Source organism: Thunnus thynnus, chromosome 6, assembly GCF_963924715.1.
Source record: "Thunnus thynnus chromosome 6, fThuThy2.1, whole genome shotgun sequence".
NCBI lineage: Eukaryota > Metazoa > Chordata > Actinopteri > Scombriformes > Scombridae > Thunnus > Thunnus thynnus.
Window position 1 is genome coordinate 22,437,970 of NC_089522.1, and position 21,840 is coordinate 22,459,809.

The window sequence follows — 21,840 nt, forward strand, 5'->3', positions numbered from 1 at the left end:
TTATGTGTTTCTCCAGCAACATTAATTTCTGACATCCATAAGGTAACGTAACCTACTCTGGGTCTTTCTTATGCTCATGCTCACACTTCAACAAACCCAGTTATCAATGTACATGGCCAAAAAAATGTGGTTTTCTTCAGCAAATGTAGCTGCATCAACTATGTTATTCCCAATCCTTTAAAGAGGATATAACCAGCACATTTCCAGGTCTATACTTTTATTTTGGGGCTCTACTGGAATATCTTTACATGATTTACAGTTCAAAAAACTTCTTAATTGTCCACTTTATGTACTGGCTCTTTATGTAGCCCCTCAGTTCAGCCTCTGCCTGAAACAGGCTGTTTTAGCTCCTTAACTTCCACCAGCTCTGGGGGCTACTTAAACAAACAATAGTAGTCGGATTTTGCTTCTTTTTCCTGTTCTTTACTCAAAATATGAACTTCTCAGATACATTTATACATGTTCGAGCTCGAATCCAATCTGAAATATGCGAGCGGACAACGCAAACAGCCTGTGGAACCTTAACCTTAGCAACAAAGACTACAGAACAGACGGCTGTTTGTGGGCATGCACGAATGATCTGATGTCGTCATGAGGAGGAAGTAGAGTACATTGCGAACCAAGTGTTCAGAGCGGGCTGAAACCTGGGCTTTTGACTTTCAGGGAGCCTTTTCACATGCGTTCACCACATGTTTTGGATGTCTGACTATGTTTAACATAGATACCCACCATTGTAAGTATATAAATGACAGAAAATCACAAACAGTATGTTATGTCCCTTTTAACTTCAAACAGACAAATGGATTTCCTGTTTACATGCGTGTTTCAGAAATCCAAATATTGCAGCCAGTGAATACTGATCAGCCTACTCTATTGCATTTAAATGCAATGCATATTGAAAGATTTTTGTGTTTGTGTAAATATTTAGCATACTACTTATTGCGATGGCTTTGAGAGTTCACAGGCAAATAGAGAATTCAAGTATGTTATTATACTGAAAAGTACAAAAAGACAAGACTCAAGCACAGTTTGTAGACTTCTCCGTCTTTGACTTCGTTTGGGAGGTACGTTAGGTCCACGCTGCGGCTCTCTCTTCCTCCGTAGCCCTGGCCTGCACTTCATTAGCCTTCTTCTATTCCCAGAACTCCTGTAGATGTGACTCCTCTTTTCCGGGATGGAGGAATGTTTCTCCCTCAGGTCCGACTGATGGAACGGGTTGAGGCCTGAGCAGGGGCCTGGGCCTGTTTGTTCAGGATGTGTTGAGAGGGAAGGAGGGAGGAAAAAGAGATGGTCGGACCCACCCCCCCATCCCACCCCCCAAATCCCTCGATCCCATGGCTGAAAATCACTGCCAGCTGAGCTGACATGCTTATCCATGCCTACATCAGAACTAACGGGGGCTCCTGGTGGATAAAGAGCCAGACGGAGGGACACACGCCATTGGTTAGTCATTGCCAATATACTGAGTTCATATTTCAAGGGAAGTACAGTCACTACCTGGAAGTGGTCTGGGGACAATCATCACTGTGTCATCCTTCACCTCTCCATAATCCTCATATATTATGGACATAACATGTTGATATAGGCTAAATCATACCATGACTTTCAGAGTTCTGTCTGAATCATGTGGAGTCATCTTCTCTGGAATAACATCATGCGACTTCTTGCTCTGCTGCCAGTTCAATCCCTCTATTTTTTCCCCCCTTCAACATCCATTACAGACTAAAACATCAGCTCTTGAAACGCTGCTCTCTCCTCCATTTCTGTCTCCTCTTTTCCCACCATCATGAGCGACTGACCTCATGGAGTGTTGGATGACCTCAGAGCAAAAAAAAAGTACTGCAGCACTTTATTCCTGCTCTCTTTCGTCTTTGCACGCACAGTCACACACAGTCTGGGTGCAGAACAAAATGGATGAAAAAAATGCTGGCACCAGTTCTCCTAAGGGAAGGACAAAATTCAAAATTATTTTCTTGCAAATAATTACGCAAACAATAGAAAGGCAATTACTCCAGCAGCAAAATAGAGCAGCAGAAAACAATACAACGTAACATAAAAATGTTTATACCCACTGAACACATAATCTATTTGGTTACAGTATCTCTATAATAGAGTACAAATAACAAAATGTCATATTGATCATAAACAGCTTTTTAGATTTATGTGTGGAAACTACACATTTTCAGTTAAGCATGTAATAAGATGGTTTTTTTTTTTAAATGCCTACTCCTCTCAGGTTCTTTCATTTTAATTTCTATACACTTCTGTACACAAACATTTCCTTTCATCATCACTCTATCTAGGTCAGTAATCAATCTTCTAATGAAGAAATCATGAAAGCAGAAATTGCCACCGGCTGTATTCTGGTACTGTGACAGCTCGCAAGGTGTGACTCTTAACTCCAGGGATGGCGGCGTCACGGTTTGTGATGACAGATGGTTGGGGAGATTCATCCCAGTGGCGATTATGCAATGAAGTACGATTTTCACTGTGTTGTGCTTGGTTTTGTTTTGGTCCAGCAGTATAAAAGCCTTCTCTCTTGGCTGTGTTGTTATGTGCTGGTCTACACTTCAACATTGTATGTACCTGCTGCCTCGAGGGAGCCTGTTAACATTCACTTACCATGAAGTTCTCATGTGTCATGTCACAGTAGCCTTGGCTGACCCTGAATGGGTCGTCTCCACTCTGACAGAAGGAGGCCACTTAATGTGATGAGCAAGAATTCATTCCGCTGCAGCATTTAGTGGAAGGAACACCTGTGCTACTTGAGGACATGATAATATTTCCATTTGCATCCAAACACATCCAATCATCATCTGTTGAAATCAGACTAAACATTTTGTGGATGCTGCTGATCCTAACAATAATTTGTTATAGTTTTGCAGCTGCATTCAGCTAACATGCTTAAATATTTCACACTCAAGTGTTTGGTTGAAAAACAAAACTGCATTTTTTGCGGTTTTGTTTTTATGCCTCTGTGCCAATGACAGCTGTGGCTGGAGGCATTATGTTTTTGGGTTGTCCCATTCTCGTAAAAGCGATATCTCAGGAACGCCGGGAGGGAATTTCATTACATCCAGCACAAACGTCCACTTGGACTCAAGGATGAACTGATTAGAATTTGGTGGTCAAAGGTCAAGGTCACTATGACCTCACGAAACACGTTTTTGGCCATAACCCAAGAATTAATACGCTAATTATGACAGAGTTTCACACAAATGTCTAATAGGATAAAATGATGAAGTGATGACATTTTATATCCAAAAGGTCAAAGGTCAGCTTCAATGTGACATCATAATGTTCTGCAAAAACACTTTTCTGGCTGTTATTCAACGCATTAACTCAGGAACAGACTATATTTCACATTTGGTCGGATACTGAGTTGGCAACACTAATCTTGGGTGCCCACCTTGAAACTGTGGTGATTATATAGATCTTCTGTGCTGCCGGGTTGAAGATGTATGTGAAGCATCCACGTTTTAGAATTTGTAGCTTCTTTGCAGCAACATCTATATCTGAAGCATCGTTTACTGTCATGGCTACAACTTTGAGTTCTATCAGAATCAGATTTGTTGGCCAAGCATGTGAACACATACAAGGAAAATACAGTTAATACCTTTTATTAAATTCCTTCAAACTCTTCACCACAAATATTATACGAGTCTGGACAGACATGGATGTAAACCGCAACTTGACTGGTTGACGCAAGCATACAACCGCAGTATTTTTAGTTTGGAAAATAAATTGTGCTCAACGGTATTTCTATTAGTCAAGAAAACTGAAGCATCTAAATCCCCTGCACAGATGCAAAGTGGCTCAATTGTATGAGTCGCTTTTCATCATTGAAGCATTTTGATTTGTATTTACTTCATATTACAATTTAGAATACATTTTTTTGCAACATTGCACTTTCTCTGTTAGACAAGAATAAGCAGACAGGCAAATGATATGATGGTTAGGGACAGGTTGTAGGTTTTGAATTAGACTAAAATTTTAAAAACGACAAGTATGCCTTGTAGGTAACTGAGAGAAGAGTAAAACTTGACTAATATAGTCATAAAAAGGGTTTTCAAGGGTTCAACACCTCTGTAATTTGAACTTTTGACAGTTTTCAGTTCCACTTTTTCACTCAGCATTGGCTGCTGCTGACAGGCTGTTGTTGCTGATTTCAGGCTGTCTAATGAAGGAAGTGGATTGTGTACACTGTATGGGTGTGTCGAAGTCACAGTTCAAACACATTAGGCTGCCAGCGAACAGTGAACACACTGTACCATGGAGGAGAAGAAATGTTAGTTAGTGTAATGTCAGTTATTTAGAAGGAAAGCACCGCAAACACCCACATCTCAGCTATTTCTACGGGACTGCTGAAGCTGTATTTGCTCATTTGTCTACTCTAAACTGGACTTTGTAACATTTATTGGAACAGTGTGTTGTCGCTCCGGCAAACATGATGCAACTCCCATTGGTCACTGATTGGCCCTTAAGGTGGCATAAACTTTAGTTTCCTGGAGGAACCTGTGTACTCTGGACCTCACTTGACTGAAAGAATGGTGGACAAGATATGGAGGAAGAGTTGGCAATTTATAGAAAATAGAAGGTCTTTTCGCAATAAGAAGTCCTCTTGTAATTCGGGAGAATGTAAGAGTGAGTGAGTAACCTCTTGTTTTTTTTTCTCATTATTTGTGTAAGAAGTAATCCCATGAGGACAATGGCTGACTGGATGTGTTTAATTTCAAGAGCTTTTTTACGTGGCATATTTGTTTTCTGAATGTAGCACAGCAAACTCTGTAGCAGCTGTCATATTTCTAAATGTAATTATTATTACAGAGCTATGCACCAGTATTGTAGGCAGCTAACAGTTGATTGAAATGTGGGTTTTAGTGTATAGCATAAAGTTGTAGAATCAGCACGTTCCAGAAATGGCTACACTCAATTATGCGCACACTGCAGTCCCTACTGTAATGCCACATGTTTATATATTCCATAACAGAGACTAGACTACTGATTTTAAGACTTTATTGGATAAGAACTTAGGCCATAATTCCCTGAAGTTAATCTACTTTTTTGCTTTGACATTTCATAAGGAGGATCAGGAAGACAGCTGCGATTAGCCTGATAATAGCTCAATCACATTATGACTCAAGAATTGAGTCATTGCTTAACTTTCCTAGCAAGGAAACAACTTCTCTAACCATCCCTTTGCTCTGTCATTGCAGTGTGGAAGGGGATGGACGGCCCAATGAGAGTGGCCCTTCCCTGGATGGTGGAGCAAGTTATGGCCAGGGTCCGGTGACTCACGGTTCGGCCATCAGCCCTGACCGATTTGACAGCCCACTTTACAGCCACGGGGTTCAGCCTGGGCCTCAGAGGCCCCGTCGGCCCAAGCTCCAGCACTCACAGTCCATCCTCCGTAAGCAGGCGGAAGAGGAGGCCATCAAGCGCTCTCGTTCACTCTCTGAGAGCTATGAGCTCTCTGCTGACCTCCAGGACAAACAGGTATCCTAAAGTAGCCTTGCTGAATAGTTTGCTTTGGAGTTGGCCACAGTTTCTCATGTTCTCATGTCACTAGAGAGATTGAGAGTGTCATATGCATTTCTCAAAAAGAAGTTATGATTATATGGGTTGTTCATCAGACACCCAGCTGTGTGAGATTATTCTTGAAGCAGATAAAGCATCAAAAGCTATTGTTTGATTCTCACAGAGCTACCTACCACTGGGGGAAACAAATTATCAGTGGCTTCACAGACCATCTACAGCTAAGAAAAGCAATTAAATATTCCAATGGGTGGCACAATTTCACAGTTTATTTGCTCCGTCTTTTCTCTAGGTGGAGATGCTGGAGCGCAAATATGGTGGACGATTCATAACTCGGCATGCGGCCCGCACCATCCAGACAGCCTTCCGCCAGTATCAGATGAACAAGAACTTTGAACGTCTCAGAAGCTCTATGTCTGAGAACCGTATGTCCAGACGCATTGTTCTTTCCAACATGAGGATGCAGCTCTCGTTTGAGGGCCCTGAGAAAGTGCACAGCTCCTATTTTGAAGGGAGGCAGGTGTCCATGACGGAAGATGGCACTCCGCTGTCCATGATGCAGTCTGAACGTGGAGATATAGAGGTCCATCAGCAGGCCAATATGGCATCTCACCCAGCCCCACAGGGTGACCTGACAGATGCCATCACAGAACTGGAGGACGCCTTTTCCAGGCAGGTCAAATCTCTGGCTGAGTCAATAGATGATGCACTGAACTGTCGCAGCCTTCAGGGGGATGAGGGTCCTGACCCAGAGGCCATGGGCTGCCCTGAGGTGGAGAGGGAAGTGCCCTATCAGGTGAAGTCCCACCGCAGGGCAGCTGGACGCATCCATGATGAAACGATGGCATCCTATAGTGATGTAACTCTGTTCATAGACGAGGAGGACATGTCCCCCTCTATCGCTCTGTCAAGGTCAGGGGACCAGCCCTCCAGCACAGAATCAGACTTGCGGTTGCGTTCAGTTAACTCGTCCCAGGAGTACTGGCCTATTGACCCTAAAGATGAGGGTCGTGACACAGACACGAGCTGTCGCAGCACTCCTTCTCTGGAGTGCCAAGAGCAGCGTCTTAGAATGGACCATCTTCCTTTGTTGACCATAGAACCTCCTAGTGACAGCTCTGCAGAGCTCAGTGATCGGTCTGAACGTAGCTCTGTCAAACGGCCGCCTGTGTACGAGCCGCACAGCCACATCGTAACGTCATCCCAGGCGAGTCCAAAACACATTTCCCATGGACCCCCGCCACGAGCTTCCTCCCGTGACGATGACGCACCTCTGCGCCACCGCCACCGACAGCTGGAAAGCCACCTAGCCATCAATGGCTCAGCCAACCGGCAGAGTAAGTCAGAATCTGACTTCTCTGATGGGGACAACGACAGCATCAACAGCACATCCAACTCAAACGACACCATCAACTGCAGCTCCGAGTCCTCGTCGAGAGACAGCCTACGAGAACAAACCCTCAGCAAGCAGACTTACCACAAAGAGACTCGCAACAGCTGGGACTCGCCCATCTTCAGTAATGATGTTATCCGCAAGAGACACTACCGCATCGGCCTGAATCTTTTCAACAAGTAGGTACTCAGCTCTGATGGAGCAGGTGCTTGACCAGGGTTTGCAGTGATTAACGTACCAGTGAGTGGACAAGATGTTAGAAAAACCTCTTGGAAAATCATTCACTCACTGAGTGTTGCACTATAAACTGTAATCAGTTGTAATTGTATGAAATTCAACTGTATTTTGAAAGATATTTGCATGCCTGGAGTGTATCACTTCAGTGTAGCAACATTTGTTTGTGATTCTTTGTAATATAAAGATTGATATAGTTGGAATTGTGCCGCATTTGTTCAATTCTTGTCAGAGAAACGTCTTTCTTAAACTGGCATTTCAAGTGGGTCAGACCATCAAATACACTTTAGCAATACTTTAATACAAATTGTAGATGACAGCATGACGAGACTTGAGGATGGTGTGTTTGTGTCTGTGTTGGGACTTGCGGTATCAACGGGAGATCAACTATCACCAACACTAACTGTTTATTTTACTCTTTCATTGTACATCTGTTTGCTCTTGGTTTTTATGACGCACAGTTTTGATCATACCCAGATGCTAATCTTGAATTTAATATGAGGACTCAACCAACATTTAATAGATCATTATGAAAAATATCACTGTTCTACTTTATGTCAAGAAGTTGCCTATATGTATTATTTTCTTAGAATTCAAAAACAGTAACAGATGCTTCTCTCCAGTTGTAAAGCTTACATGCATTTTACCAGAAATTAAACCATCCCTGTCCATGTTGGATTTTTCAGGAAGCCAGAGAAGGGGATCCAGTACTTGACCGAGAGGGGGTTCATCCCTGACACCCCGGTTGGTGTAGCTCACTTCCTGCTGCAGAGGAAGGGGCTGAGTAGGCAGATGATTGGAGAATTCCTTGGAAACCGACAGAAACAGTTCAACAGAGATGTCTTGGAGTAAGTATGATTCCCACACCCCGGCCTCTTCTCTAAAGTTAAATATTATTAATAGAAGTGAGCAGAGAAAAGATCAAAATGTCTCACACGAATGCAAATATACTGATGTCCAGTATCACTATAAATTGTCCATGTTCATCCCAAAGAGTTATTTGTAAAAGAAACATTGGGGCCATTTCTGTAGAGAATTTGATAAGGAAAAAAGACAGAGAATTAGAAGATCCTGGAGGCAAGAAGAATGACTGGTGGCAGAAAATATGACAAGATATCCCTTGTAATATTCTCTTTTACAAACACTGAAGTGTCCTCCATGATAGAATCTAAGCCAAACCCTGTAAGATATCAAAAATATGGTGGCGAGCAGGAAAACTGGTATTATAATTGTATGGAGTGTGTTCCTCTTGTTTCATTGTCTTTTTCTTTTTCTACTTCTTCCTCCGTGTGTGTGTGTGTGTGTGTGTGTACGTGTACCAGCTGTGTGGTAGATGAAATGGACTTCCAGGGCATGGAGCTAGACGAGGCCCTCAGGAAATTTCAGAACCATATCCGTGTCCAGGGTGAGGCCCAGAAGGTGGAGCGACTCATCGAAGCTTTCAGGTAAGATCACACACCTGAACGAAGCATTTAAGCAAATCGAGGACAGACAGATGATTACACAGAGAAAAGACATTGATGCTCTGTTCATATTTACACACATATAAGATATAGTTTCTGTTGGTGGAGAAAGTATGGTGACCAAGTATCTGTGAGGAAAACAGATGATTTGCAAAGTGCCACAATAACACAGCTTATAGTAATATTTTGTAATGTATTATGTGTTCATAATACTAGAAGCATATTGTGTAAACGTTGTGATTTTTGAAAAGTCATCGCTGCTGGTGTTCCTCACAGCTGTGGTGTCTAGATAATTATTGGCACATAAAGGAACCTGTTCTACTTCTGCTTTCTCTATACAATGTTGAGTACATTTCCTCATTGTGTAAATTGAGTTTGGTTGTAAGTTGAGATGGTTGACGTTTCCGTCCTGTCTCTAGCCAGCGCTACTGCATCTGTAACCCCACGGTGGTGCGGCAGTTTAGGAACCCTGATACCATCTTCATCCTGGCCTTTGCCATCATCCTCCTCAACACTGACATGTACAGCCCCAACGTCAAACCCGAGAGGAAGATGAAGTTGGAGGACTTCATTAAGAATTTAAGAGGTAACAAAACCTACAACTTATATGACTGTGTAAGAATACACTATTTGTGAACATAATATATTTGCTGATATTTTAAAATGTACTACAGTACATGCAAAACACATCCCAGGACATATTTTACAGTATTTTGCACTCTCTCCTCTCCTAATCTCAAATAAAATAATTTCCCATTTTTCCACTTCTTATGTGCTAACACATGGAGGTCTACAAGTGCCCCAGAAATAGTAATAAATCATTTCATTAACCGATATCTAATTGTACAATAACAGTAATTAATAATTAACAAATTTATTCATGAATCCATAAATAAATACACTAAATTACAAAGTAATACATTGTTTGATATTTTAATGAGAAATAAAAAGAGGAATTATAAAAATAATTTACAAATGAAATATTAATCCATCAATGAATAGTTCAAATTAAAGAGGGATTTACAAAAACAACAACAAAATACATTAATGAATTCCTAAATAAATGATGGAATTTCAAGATCAATTTGAAAATGCAGTTTTAAAAGAGAAATAACTGAATTTGAAAATTGAATTAAGAATATAGGGGTTAATCAGGCATTTAAAAGGGCAACTCCTTTTTCAATTTGCATTTCTATTTCTGAGCCACTTTTCCTCTTCCTTTGAGCTACTCAATTTGCTTAGTCACTCCTTTTAGCTTCTCCATTCTGACAGAGCAGGCAAGTTTTAAGAAAACCCCGAACTTTTACCATATGTTGCATAGTAACTCGGCTCTTCCTTGTTTGCCAGGTGTGGACGACGGCGAGGACATACCCAGGGAGACTCTAGTTGGCATCTATGAGAGGATCCGTAAGCGGGAGCTCAAGACCAATGAAGACCATGTCTCACAAGTGCAGAAGGTTGAGAAGCTCATTGTGGGAAAGAAACCGGTGAGTAATGTTTATCTAAGTTCACTAAATAATAATGATCATTTTCAAGACACTACATCAGTCTCTGAGGCATCTTTAGCCTGTAAGATGCACACAATGTTGATTATTCATTCAGAATCACTTTTTATAAATAACAATTCCACCTTTCTCCTGATTTTCTGACCAAAGAATTGCAGCATTTAAGTCATAGAGAGAACAAGTCTTTTGTAGCTTTTGGTATTGTTCTGTGAATAAGGACTCAAACATGGGCTTAGACCTTCACGCTGGCAGTTTTAACGCACCTGAAGCCCTTGAGAGATGTCGCCCTGTGCTGCAGTCTGATGAAAAATGGGCACATGCTGCCACCTTAGCACCTAGTTTCAGAGGGAGAAGTTGTTGAAATGCTTAAATACTGAAGTGCCACCCGTGTTTAACTGACCTGCATAATTAGATTGCATTAATCAGTTGATTCATCATACATTAGTCAGTTTAATTCCGTGTTTTAATACTGAAACAGAGCCATTATCGAATTTTGCTCTGACTGTGCTCCAGCCCCTCAGGAGCAGCATTGCTACATTATTCTGCAGGCGAGGATGTCTCTTTCATGTGTGAAGGTTAAAAGTGTGATTAACTTATGCAGCCGCGGGGAGAGGATTGTATTGCGTGGAGGACTTTGTTTCACTTAGTTTCCAGTGGGATGGAATCTCCTCTGCTCTGCCAGTAACAACTGAATGTATTGAAAAGTGATCCCTCGTCACCATTTGGCTGCAAAATGAAAAACCCAGGAGGACACTCGATAAAACACTTTAATATAAAAACCACATTGGAATTCCTCTCCATTATAATCAGGTCTACTAGTGCTGCTCAGAGTGGGCTTCTAGGGGAGGATCTGTTTTTATTCCAACATCATTACTGACTCCCTTGAGCCGGGCAGCTGAAAAAGGCCGCCACCCTATATACAGAATCCATGAAGTGCATGCATCTTCTACTTTAATAAGCTATAGATGCACAGTCTGCAGGGACAATACTTATATGAGCTCATTAGTAATTAAGAGAAATGACATGCTCATGTTATCAGACACAAATCCTAACAGCTGCATTAACACTTTATTTGTTCTCTCTTTATAGATCGGATCACTCCATCACGGCCTGGGATGTGTAAGTAGGCTGAATATCCATAAATCATACTATACTGCATATCCTTCATCATTCCACTGCGAGCGCACAGCTTCCTGTGTCTGTCCCTGGGCATTGCAGTTAATACATATCATACAGGTAGTTTGAGGGTCATATTACGTAAAGAGGCGACTAGTTTTGCCCCCTGATGCAAGCATCACATCTGTCACTGAGAGATGAGCAGTCATTGTTGTGCTCTGGAGACAGAATCAAGACAGACATAAATATTTGGGTGTCATTAAGATGCAGTGTTTACAGATTCTGCGCTCAGCAGGGTGTACATCACAGCTGGGTGCATGCCAAGCAGATGCTTCTCAGTGACTGCAGATCTCCTATTTTTATTAAGATTATTAGTATAAACATTTTTAAGGGAGACTGAGTAAGCACTGAGTAAGCCTTATTAAGGCTAAGGTAAGGTACCTTCATGTTTATGTAAGGCAACCTACATAAAAATGAAGGTAACCATAGCAACAACACTACCAGTTAACTTTCACTGGTGAAACAAACCTAACGTGTTAAAATGATGACTGAAGACTCCAAAACATGAGCTTCACGTTACATTATTCATTGGCTCCATCTCATCCATTATTTTGGTATCAGGACACCTGGTTGTGTGTTATTGCTTACAAATTAAATTATATGCAGTAACACATTATCCAGAAAGTAGCTTCAGCCCTATGTTCAAGTCTTGATCTAATTTTTGAATAAACATGTCCTTAATTTCAGGATTCATGTGTGGAGGTTATGAACAGTAAAAGATAATAGATGACATGTTTAAAGGACTAAGCTGGCGATATTCTCTATTTTTGTTTTTGTCAACAAAGCCTGTGAAAAGAGCAAGGGCATTAGTCCTTCAGCACCAAGCCATATCATTGATTTTTAGATTAGCTTTACACTGTTCTCACAGAACAGGACAAGCATATTAATACATCTGATTGACAAATAATTGCAGAGGAAAAGAAAGACGAAAAGAAAGAGAGAAAAAAATGCAGGACAACAAATGAAAATTAAATAAAAATGAAAACAAAACATAAAATGCATTCAGCCACATAGTCCAACCCAACCTTCTTGCTGCATTACAATTAAAAAAAAACTTGACTGTAGCAGTCTATCTTTCAGATACATTTTACATATAGAATTGAACTAAATCGATTTAAATATATGATTGAATTAAATCAGCAGTTGTCTTGATGGCAGCACTTGCTACTCAACAAAACGCCAAATTATTTCTTAAAACAGCTGAGCACTGTAGTTTTGTTTTTGTGTGCATTTGTTTGGGACTATTTTCAGTTGTGGATTTGGTGCATTAGCGAGTATTCACAACAGCAGGATGATGTATGTGGGATCCACTAAAATAAAACAGTGGCTGTATTCTTTTTAATGAGGGGACATGTCACTCAGTAAACAGTGTGGCTCACCGCTGTGTTTTTATTAGTTTTTGGACAACAGTGGAGGTGGGCACAGAATCAGGCTTTGGCTACATTGACAATTTTTCCAAAATGTCAGCACATCTCCCCATACATCACTGTGAATGCTGTGAAGAATGCAAAACACATAGGAGAAGTAAATCAGTCGTCCTTTGGCTTCACCTTCTTTAAATTCTGCCGTGAGTGACTTCTGTTCCTTATTACCCTTTGAACACCATAATGACCTTTGAAGTGTTGGTATCTGTACTGTTTTCTTCTTCCTTGTAGGTGCTGTCACTGCCCCATCGCCGGTTGGTGTGTTACTGCCGTCTGTTTGAAGTGCCAGATCCAAACAAGCTCCAGAAGTTAGGCCTTCATCAGCGGGAGATCTTCCTGTTCAATGACCTCTTAGTGGTAAAAGTCCTCTCCTCTCAAAATGTTTAGTCTCAAATCCTTATTTTTTTTTTAACCAACCCTTATATTAAACACTCTGTATGATTTCAGGTAACCAAGATTTTCCAGAAAAAGAAGAACTCAGTGACATACAGCTTCAGACAGTCCTTCTCTCTATATGGGATGCAAGTCATGCTCTTTGAAAATCAGTGTAAGTGGCACGGAGCATCTCCTTATATTGGGTCTATATCTCTGTAGCGTATTCACTGACAATGTTTACATCAGCCTCCGCAGGATTTGATTTAGCACAGTAACACATCTAGCAGAAATGGGAAGTCAACCCAATGGACTGTGACATTGTTTATACTCTCCAAACTTCAGACAGATGTGTTTTAACTTGGTTTTGATCAATGGCCCATGTGTAAATGTCTCTCCCTCTCTGTTTGCTATTGGCACAGATTACCCAAATGGAATCAGACTTACATCAGCGATACCAGGTGCGGACATCAAAGTCCTCATCAACTTTAACGCGCCCAACCCCCAGGACCGCAAGAAGTTCACAGATGACCTGCGAGAGTCCATTGCTGAGGTCCAGGAAATGGAGAAATACAGAATAGAGTGTGAGCTGACTTTTTTTTTTTCCTCCCACACCCCCTCACCCCCCCTCTCTCTGTCTACCTCAGGCTATGTAAAGTAGAAACAGGGCATGGTCCTCATTACACAACTGCAGTTTACGAGCGAGAATGTTTACAGAGTTCACAGGATGGCTACCAGAGGGGAGACCAGACAGATTTTTCTCAACAAACTGTTTCTGTTGTGTGTTGGAAATTATGTAGATTAAAGGCTACGTTCACAGTTTTTCAAGTCTGTCTTAAAACAATAGTCAAGTGCCCATATGAACGTTAAAACAGGTTTTGCTCGCTGTAATCGTTCCTCCTGTTCATACTGACCATTAGAAGATCTCCTCCTAATGCACTTGCAATGTAAGTGAAGGGGGGCAAAAACCACAGTCCTCCTTTTGAGTAAAAGTTGATGAGTTTCAGGCAGTAAAAGGTGAAGGAATATATTACAGAGAAGTTTTAAGAGTCATTCCTTGGCCAGAGTGAGAAGTACGTACTCAAACCACTGCCACTTACCTCAGCTTTTCCTTGGATCCTCTCCACAGCTGAGCTGGAGAAGCAGAAGGGGGTGGTGAGGCCCAGCATGTCGCAGAGCTCTGGTCTGAAGAAGGAAGCTGGCAACGGGAACATGAACCGCGCCAGTCTGGATGACACCTACGCCATGGGAGAGGGCCTTAAGAGGAGCGCCCTCAGCAGCTCCCTGCGAGACCTCTCTGAAGCAGGTACAGCCAAAACGTCTTTGCCTTTACCAGCCGGTTCTTTCATGGAAACGCGTTCTCCTTCCGTCATCCACGTCTCTGTGATGACGTCAAGGGGATGAAAATAGCAAAATGTTGTTTCACAGCACCATACATTGATTTTAGAGCTCTTCCCTTTAAATCCACTACCTCTCTCACTCATGATTGGACAGTTTGTTTTTTTAATCAGAATACAAAGACTGAATATAGACCTATTTGAGAAGCGGTTCATTGATTTTTCTAGATCTGTCCTCTCAGTGATGAATGAAATTGATGGGCAGTTCTTACCCCTGATCATTTGGATGAGTTTATGAACATTTCCATTCATGTTTATCGTCACCTTTTTTTTTTTTTACTTAGCACTTTTGCATTCCTAAGTTCGTTTATCCAAAAACATGTCATGATAATCTTAAGTTTTATTCAAAATATCATGTGCCATTTCCTCTCACGTATATTTGTGAACCAAACAAATCAGTGCTGATGCGTACCATTCTTACGCAGCAATGAGATCAAGATTTAGTTTCAGCCCTGGTGTTAACAGTCATTTCACATCCATGAATATCAGTGTTTAACACAGCCGCTGTGTCTTTTGAAGCAAGAATACATTCCATTCATTACAGATAAGAGCTATGTGAAGTTATCAGGTGATTAACTTGATAACAAAATGAAATCCAGTCAGGGGTCTGTCTCACTGTTGGTAATACGATACGCTTTGTTCTTATGATCACTACTTCAACGGGAAATGATAGGTCAGACAGTGAAGAAGTCCATAGGAGTCTGTCCACCCTCCTGTCTCCTGTGTTTTTCAATGCAGGATGTGGCATGTTAGTGGGGTCATTTTTGTTAAGTGTTTTCTTTTTTCCTTTCCTGCCATACTCCATTTCATGTGTATTTACTGTGTTATTTCCATACACATCAGGTATTTTCCTGTTTATGTGTGATTATCGGTCATGTATCATTGGCTGAGTGTGCCTAACAACGGCAAAAGTGCTCTGTTCGCCCTCAGACCTGTATATGCCTGTACATCCCATGTGCAACAGCCACTGTATTGCTTTTGATGTGTCTCCTCCTTTTGTGACTGTCACTGAGACTGGCTTTTTGCCAATTTTGACCCTTATGAAAATCTGCATCTTGTGAAAACATTAAGAACGAGTTGTCATATTCTATCAAGACAAAAATCTGGTGGAAAAAAAAAATCGTTTGGGCGTCAATCCTGTATGTGTTTAAAGTAGCCTGCAATCTTTTGGTAAAACATTACAGTGGATATTAAACATGACACTCATAGAGTCCATAGTCGTTGAGATATATGGAAATGTATTCAAAATTTTTAAAGTCTTATATGACTAAGCCTCCAGTTAGAAGTGCGTTTTAAAAACTTTAATGGCTTACACATCCACGCAGCTTTAGTTTTCAACCTGAGTGAAGACGTGACTTCACTATAAAGATAGCCACAGTACCACCTGTCACCCACCACCCTTCCAGACCTGAACGCCGTATCCCCACCCCGTCAATATTTGGACCTTACTCACAGTCACAATCCACTGCAATGCCCCCTACGGGACTGGTGGGCGGCCTAAACGTCTGTAGTTGATCCAGGAGTGCTGTCGATCTCTAATCTGTGGTATTGCATGTCTCGGGCAGGCAAGCGGGGGCGTCGCAGCAGTGCAGGATCACTAGACAGCAATATGGAAGTAAGTTGGAAGCAGCTGGTATCCAAGCTACTCTCTATGTGATGATGTGCACTGTGAAAACACACCATTTATTTTTGGTCTTACACCTTCTTTGCTTCATAGACTCAGTCCATTTGTTTGGATCATTTATTTTCCTTCCTGGGATGCCTTATGACCTGCTTGCCTCAGTTAGTGTGCATGCATGGGTTGCCTGCCTCTGATCCTGCCCCCTTTTTGGAAGCCAGAGATCTCCTGTTTTGGTCATGTTATATGACCAATATACACTTTTATCTTCAAACAAGCATGACTTTACTAATCCCTCCTCTGATCCCTCCCTTTGTCGCCTGTCTCTGTCTTTCATCCAATCACATCCAAGCGGTTTTTCATTTGGTTCTCCTTCTCTGTGGCAGGGTGGTAGCTCTGTAAGACTCTAGGAAACTGTACATCTCCTGTAGCCCCTCTCCCTGTCCGGGTCTTTCTTTTTCTCTTATTCACAACTTCTCTTAAATGCTGTAAGGTTCAGGGAGTCATAGTCCGAGGTCTACTAATGGGCTTCACACAGACTTATAAAGATGTGGATTTCATTCATTCATCTTTCACTCATTCCATGTGTCCATGATTTCATGTGTTGGTTTGAAGTCTGGGATCCTGAAAATTTCATTCTGCTTTCAATGATGTCATATGGTCTTTCTCCAGTCTTAGATGAAGCATGTGGCAAAGGAAAAGCTTTTTTTTTTTTTTAATGAGAATTCAACGTTTGACCCAAAAAAGAGGGAAAGTGTCCAGGCCTGTTGTGAAGTCTGCACACAAGAGCTCAGTTCCTTCTGCCCTCTGACCTCTAGTTGAATGCTAATCTGTGGATGACGAGTTTGCCTGTCACATCCTCTGCATGTGGAAACTATGCCTCCATTGATTTTAACAAGTTGCATGTGTGACTTTTAGTGGGTTTTGGCACACTGACTGCAATGAAGATGAAATGTTGACTTTTTTACCCTTGTTAATGTCATTTATTCTCCGTATGGTATTTTATGTCATTAGTTTTGTTACAGATTTGCTATTTCAAACCAGTTAGCTCAGAGGTGCTTTTAATAAAGGCGCCCTTCATCATGAAGTGTTTGCTCAAGCTGAAATATTCCTAGTGTTGCTGCTGCATATCATGAAAACATTTTTAGTTTCTCATTTGCATGCCTTATAACATTTTGCTACTTGTTTATCTGAAATAAGTGAATTCATCCTGGTGGTGCCTTGTAGCTTTAGTTTAGTAGCTTGTCTGACGGACATGCTGTTACTTCTTTCCCTCCTACAGGGGTCCACCATTAGCAGTCCTCACACACGCCGGAGAGCCACCACACCACGCGAAGGCGCACCCCGCAGCCATCCCTCCATCCCTAACTCAGCATCGACTTCCATCCTTGGGTCCCTCTTTGGCAGCAAGCGAGGCAAACCGTCATCCCAGAGCCACCCCCCTTTTCCTCCACCCGGTCACCCCACTCTCATATCCCACAAGCCCCACCCTACCAACCTGCACCACACAGCACAGGTAGAACACACAGTTCAGACCCAACACCACGGTCACCATTCCCAGTACTGCCAAGTCCCACAGAACCCGCCGCCTTACCACCACCACCACCACTACCACCCCCCTCCCCACACGCAGTACCACCAGCACCCGGCCTACTCCTCACATGCACACCAACACGCCCATTCACAGCACAGCCATTACAGCCAGCATTCCCATCACGCCTCACACTCCCAGCATGCCCCTCACCACCACAGTCAGCAAGCGGGTTCGGCACCTGGCGGACCCAAACCTAAACACAGTGGCATCAGCACCGTAGTGTGATGCTCCTACCGCAGAGAGGAGGGCGAGAGGAGAGACGAGGAGGGAACTTAATGAAGGAGGGACAATTGCTTACACCAAAGGGACTGACAGCATAACTCTATGGCCTGTCCACTGTGTTTTACTGCTGCTGTGATGGAAACCAATCACATGCAGTCACCTTTTTCACCTCCAGGTCCAACTAATATGCAGGATGGAAATCGGACTCAAATCTTCCACTAGGGGCCTTTACTAGTTTGCCTGATTATGGGCTCGGCCCCATCAGGGTTTCATGGGAGGGAAGGGAGGGGGCGGGGGGGTTCTGTACAGGAAGATGCTCTTTGTTTTCCACGCACACATCGCCTGGCCGTGACGGCAGAAGAGAAAAGGTCTTTTCTCACCAAGCCGCTCCCCACTGCTCCATTCCCTCAATAGCCTGTCTTAACCTTCACAGAATCAGGAGGAAAGACAACCTGAGACGAGAACGTGGCTGACTGTTTTCTCTGTCACAATGATGGCATCATTTCTTGTGCACAGCCTTTCGGAAGTCGACTTTCAACACTTCTTTCTTTGGTTTGCAGATCCTGCCATCATATGAATGCTATTTGTTGTTGCCTCCCGTAGAGCTCATATGTAGTGACCAACCTAGATATAATCATTTCACACTAACTTAAATCAACGGACAGGTAAACAACTGAGTCGACCGTCTCAGTCATAGTAGTTCTAGTGCTGTATTTACTGTAGATGACAGCTATATGTGTTGTCTCCTAGCTCTCATAAATAAATGTGCCAATTATTAATGCATAATCTATTTAGTCAAGACTTCATGTACAGTATATTGTGCGTAAACTAATTTGTAAGATTATACTTACAATTATTATTATCAGCAAAAATGAATTTTATCAGTATTATACTGACTCTGTGGTAACAGGATGTAGATCTGGAAGGAGTGAACTCCCATTCAGTCCGGCCTATAATCTATTCTGGAACTTTTGCCTTTCAAATGGATCAGAAGGAGCCTCTGGATTGCAGCTGTTGCATATGGGCCCGAAAACACTGTGCAGTCCCAGCTGAAGCCTCAGAGCAGACGTCTCCTATCGTCTCTCACGGTTGATAAATTGATCGGATGTTTTAATCTCAGTTTATTACTCATACTGTGGCTGCTTAAACTGTAAAAAGTAATGAAGATTAGCAGTGAAAAGACATTTAGATACACTTGGAGGCTCAGCTTACGCTACAGATGGACCAACAGAACGCGTTGTACAAGTCTGTCTGCCTTTTACATATGCAACAGCTGCTCTCTTGACTCATAAAATCAAAAACACTTTATAAAATTTTCTTTTGCCTTGTTTAGTATATTTTTTTATTCACCAATGAGGTTTGGTGAATGAATAAAATCAGTTCTTACATAGTGAAGTATTTCTTTTACCATCTTTTTTCTATCATGTGTGCAATATCTTTGTACTGATTTTGTACATTAGGAACAAGCAAGGTGTCCCTCCGATTTGTGCGTTTTCATGTTGCGTCATTTATTTATTTATATTTTTTTTTTGTTTTTGACCCCTGTCAAGAGTCTTTTTCTCGGTAAATTAATGTGTGGCTGTCCTCGTGGTCTTATGAGAGGCACGGGCTCGGAGTTCAGTGGAATGTCTAGTAAGTGATTTTTGCATGTGATGTTATTGATGTGAGGCTATCCTCTGCACATTGTATAACAAAAATCAGTGTTACCATAGCAAGTTTAAGTGCAATCATGTTCAGAAATGCAGACTTGCACTGAGAGTGGAAGTCTGTTATCATGTTGTCCAGGACGAGATTCAGGTGAAAAAGAAAAAAAGAACAACTTTTTTTTCATTTAAGAATATATAAATACTTACTTACACAGTTCACAGTGGAAAGAGGATTGTGTGTATATATTTTAATAAAGGAATATGCTTCTCTTTGGGCTGAACAGAAATATTTTGCTGGATAAGCACATATGAAAGTACACTTTCATTTTTTTCAGGAAATGCAGTTATAATATACAGCAGAAATGCAAAACTGAACAAAGGAAATGGGTATATGTAAAGAATAACTTTCTACATTCTACAAATAAGAGTCTATTATAGTGTGTAAATTAGTGACAGTAAACTGTTTGTCCCAATATTCAGGTTGTAAATGTATTTTAACATTCACAAAGAAAACCATTGCCATAAGTCAGGCTTATTCTCACACATTTCTCCTCATGTGAATTAATAAGAAAGTTCAGATGACAGACATATCACATATGGGACATTAATGATCAGTTGAATGTGTCGTTCCATTGATTTCATATTTTTGCTATATAATTCTGAAATCTTGGGATGATGTAAAACCGAGGAGTCTGTTTATTTCGGTGTGTGTTGTAGTGCTTCAAATGTCTACAGTCATTCTTTGTGAGAAAGTACTCCAACAATGCACTGCATGGATCTGATGCATCATGTCTCCTATTCACTGTGAGCTGATAGGGAAAAAAAAAAATCAGCCTATAAATTTTGACTTTGGTTTTTTTGATTAATCTGGAATTTTCCCGATGTTGACGTGTTCTTGCTGTTTCATGTTAGGCTGGTAGTTAATGAAGCTCGGCATGCATTTCATCATGTGTACATTACAAACATAAAAAAAACATTGCACTTCCGTTGCTGAGGGCTTTTATCATGTAAATATGGGATTTTGATGTGTAAACAGATGAACTGCTTGGAAGGAGAGTTTATCTTTATGAAAACTGTAAAGGGACCAAGACGGTGGGGTTAAGGGAGCTGTACATAATGTGTATATGATCAGTACTTTATTCTGATATCTGCAGTTAAGATCAGGATGTATAAACATCACCTCATAGATGAACGTGAGGGGTGATATATGAACATATCGATTGTCTCTGCCTCCAGCTGTCGGGAACTGACATTTGCTGTTGAAAAATCGAAAAACAGACTGTTAAGAAAGTTCGCCGTCATTTACATCCAGCTCTCTTTTCATACATGCAACCCCAACAAACACACTCATACTGCACACACACATACACACACACACACATCCTGCTGCAAGCTGTTCAGTCTGGCGTGAGACACATTAAAAAAAAAAAAAAAAAAAAAAAAAAAAAAAGGAAAAGACAAGAATGGCCTCATTTATATGTGCATTCTGTTTGTACAGTGAGTAGTGAGTCAGTAAGACCCCAGTTATTGTAAAACTTCAACTGTGACAATGTTGAGAACGCAAAATAAACAAATATATGACTTATGGTATGCATGTGTTGTTTTTGCTCTCCAGTGTATAAAGTTTTTTTTACCATTCAGTTTACCACTTTATCTCATGGAACATTGAGTCAGCTGTCAGCATGCGTCTGAGAAAAATCAAACAGTTTTTATTTCCTGTTCTGTGTAATGCGTTTCTTATTATTACCTTATCTCAAGACTCTCATATCTTCCACTTCCAGGCTACAACAATACTTTCCACTGGTGTTGCAGCATTTCCACTAGAGGGCATTCATTAGAGTGACATAAAATGAAAAGGAAAATCTGTGCCATGACACCACCTATGGGTGAAAAGTGTACCTGCTACACATTGACTCCAAGGATCAGTCAGTGAAAATGATTGTTCAAACACTTACCTCTCAGCTTTTGAACAGAAGTCCTGGAAGTGTGAAATTCTTTTTTTTTTTGGATCACTCTGGTATTCAGGCACAATGTGTGTCCATTCTGCTTTGCAGCTTAAAATTTCCATTAAGAAACATTTCCTTTTTGGCCTCAAGCTCATCCAGTATTTGGCTTTCAAAGTATTTCAGGTACATTCAAATCCACACAAAACTGTACCAGCTGTATTTTGCTGCTAAGTGTCCTCTGTGCCTTCAGCACTGTGGATGTCAGTAATAAGCACAGTGTGAGAGAGCTTCAGATGGCCTCCAACACTGTTTTAA

General features: G+C 41.4%; 1 protein-coding gene and 2 long non-coding RNA genes across 13 annotated transcripts in view; 1 reads left to right on the forward strand and 2 right to left on the reverse strand.

Annotated features, from left to right (window-relative positions):
- LOC137184728 (IQ motif and SEC7 domain-containing protein 1-like) overlaps nt 1–21,043 on the forward strand; it is a 93,848-nt gene extending 72,805 nt beyond the window's left edge. For 8 of the 10 annotated variants that reach the window (XM_067592676.1, XM_067592677.1, XM_067592680.1 and 5 more), the window contains 13 exons: nt 5,217–5,496; nt 5,828–7,107; nt 7,849–8,010; nt 8,485–8,607; nt 9,045–9,211; nt 9,973–10,112; nt 11,220–11,249; nt 12,962–13,087; nt 13,178–13,277; nt 13,525–13,686; nt 14,232–14,408; nt 16,065–16,114; nt 17,400–21,043. In XM_067592676.1, the coding sequence (XP_067448777.1) occupies nt 5,217–5,496; nt 5,828–7,107; nt 7,849–8,010; nt 8,485–8,607; nt 9,045–9,211; nt 9,973–10,112; nt 11,220–11,249; nt 12,962–13,087; nt 13,178–13,277; nt 13,525–13,686; nt 14,232–14,408; nt 16,065–16,114; nt 17,400–17,936 (3,334 nt within the window). In that variant the 3' untranslated portion in view covers nt 17,937–21,043. Of the gene's footprint in view, nt 1–4,074; nt 4,649–5,216; nt 5,497–5,827; nt 7,108–7,848; nt 8,011–8,484; nt 8,608–9,044; nt 9,212–9,972; nt 10,113–11,219; nt 11,250–12,961; nt 13,088–13,177; nt 13,278–13,524; nt 13,687–14,231; nt 14,409–16,064; nt 16,115–17,399 lie in introns of those variants that run through there. The other 2 variants (XM_067592681.1, XM_067592686.1) reach the window with 2 other exon arrangements.
- On the reverse strand, nt 8,017–10,060 carry LOC137184734 (uncharacterized). The gene is made up of 3 exons (XR_010928712.1): nt 9,933–10,060; nt 8,482–8,621; nt 8,017–8,188 (listed from the first exon to the last, which is right to left on the reverse strand). It is a non-coding gene; the product is annotated as an uncharacterized lncRNA (long non-coding RNA).
- On the reverse strand, nt 20,613–21,784 carry LOC137184733 (uncharacterized). Of its 2 annotated transcripts, XR_010928711.1 has the most exons (3): nt 21,535–21,776; nt 21,327–21,399; nt 20,613–20,835 (listed from the first exon to the last, which is right to left on the reverse strand). It is a non-coding gene; the product is annotated as an uncharacterized lncRNA (long non-coding RNA). The 2 variants fall into 2 exon arrangements; XR_010928710.1 differs by lacking the exon at nt 21,327–21,399 and having other exon boundaries at nt 21,535–21,784.
- Nucleotides 21,785–21,840: the final 56 nt, after the last annotated feature.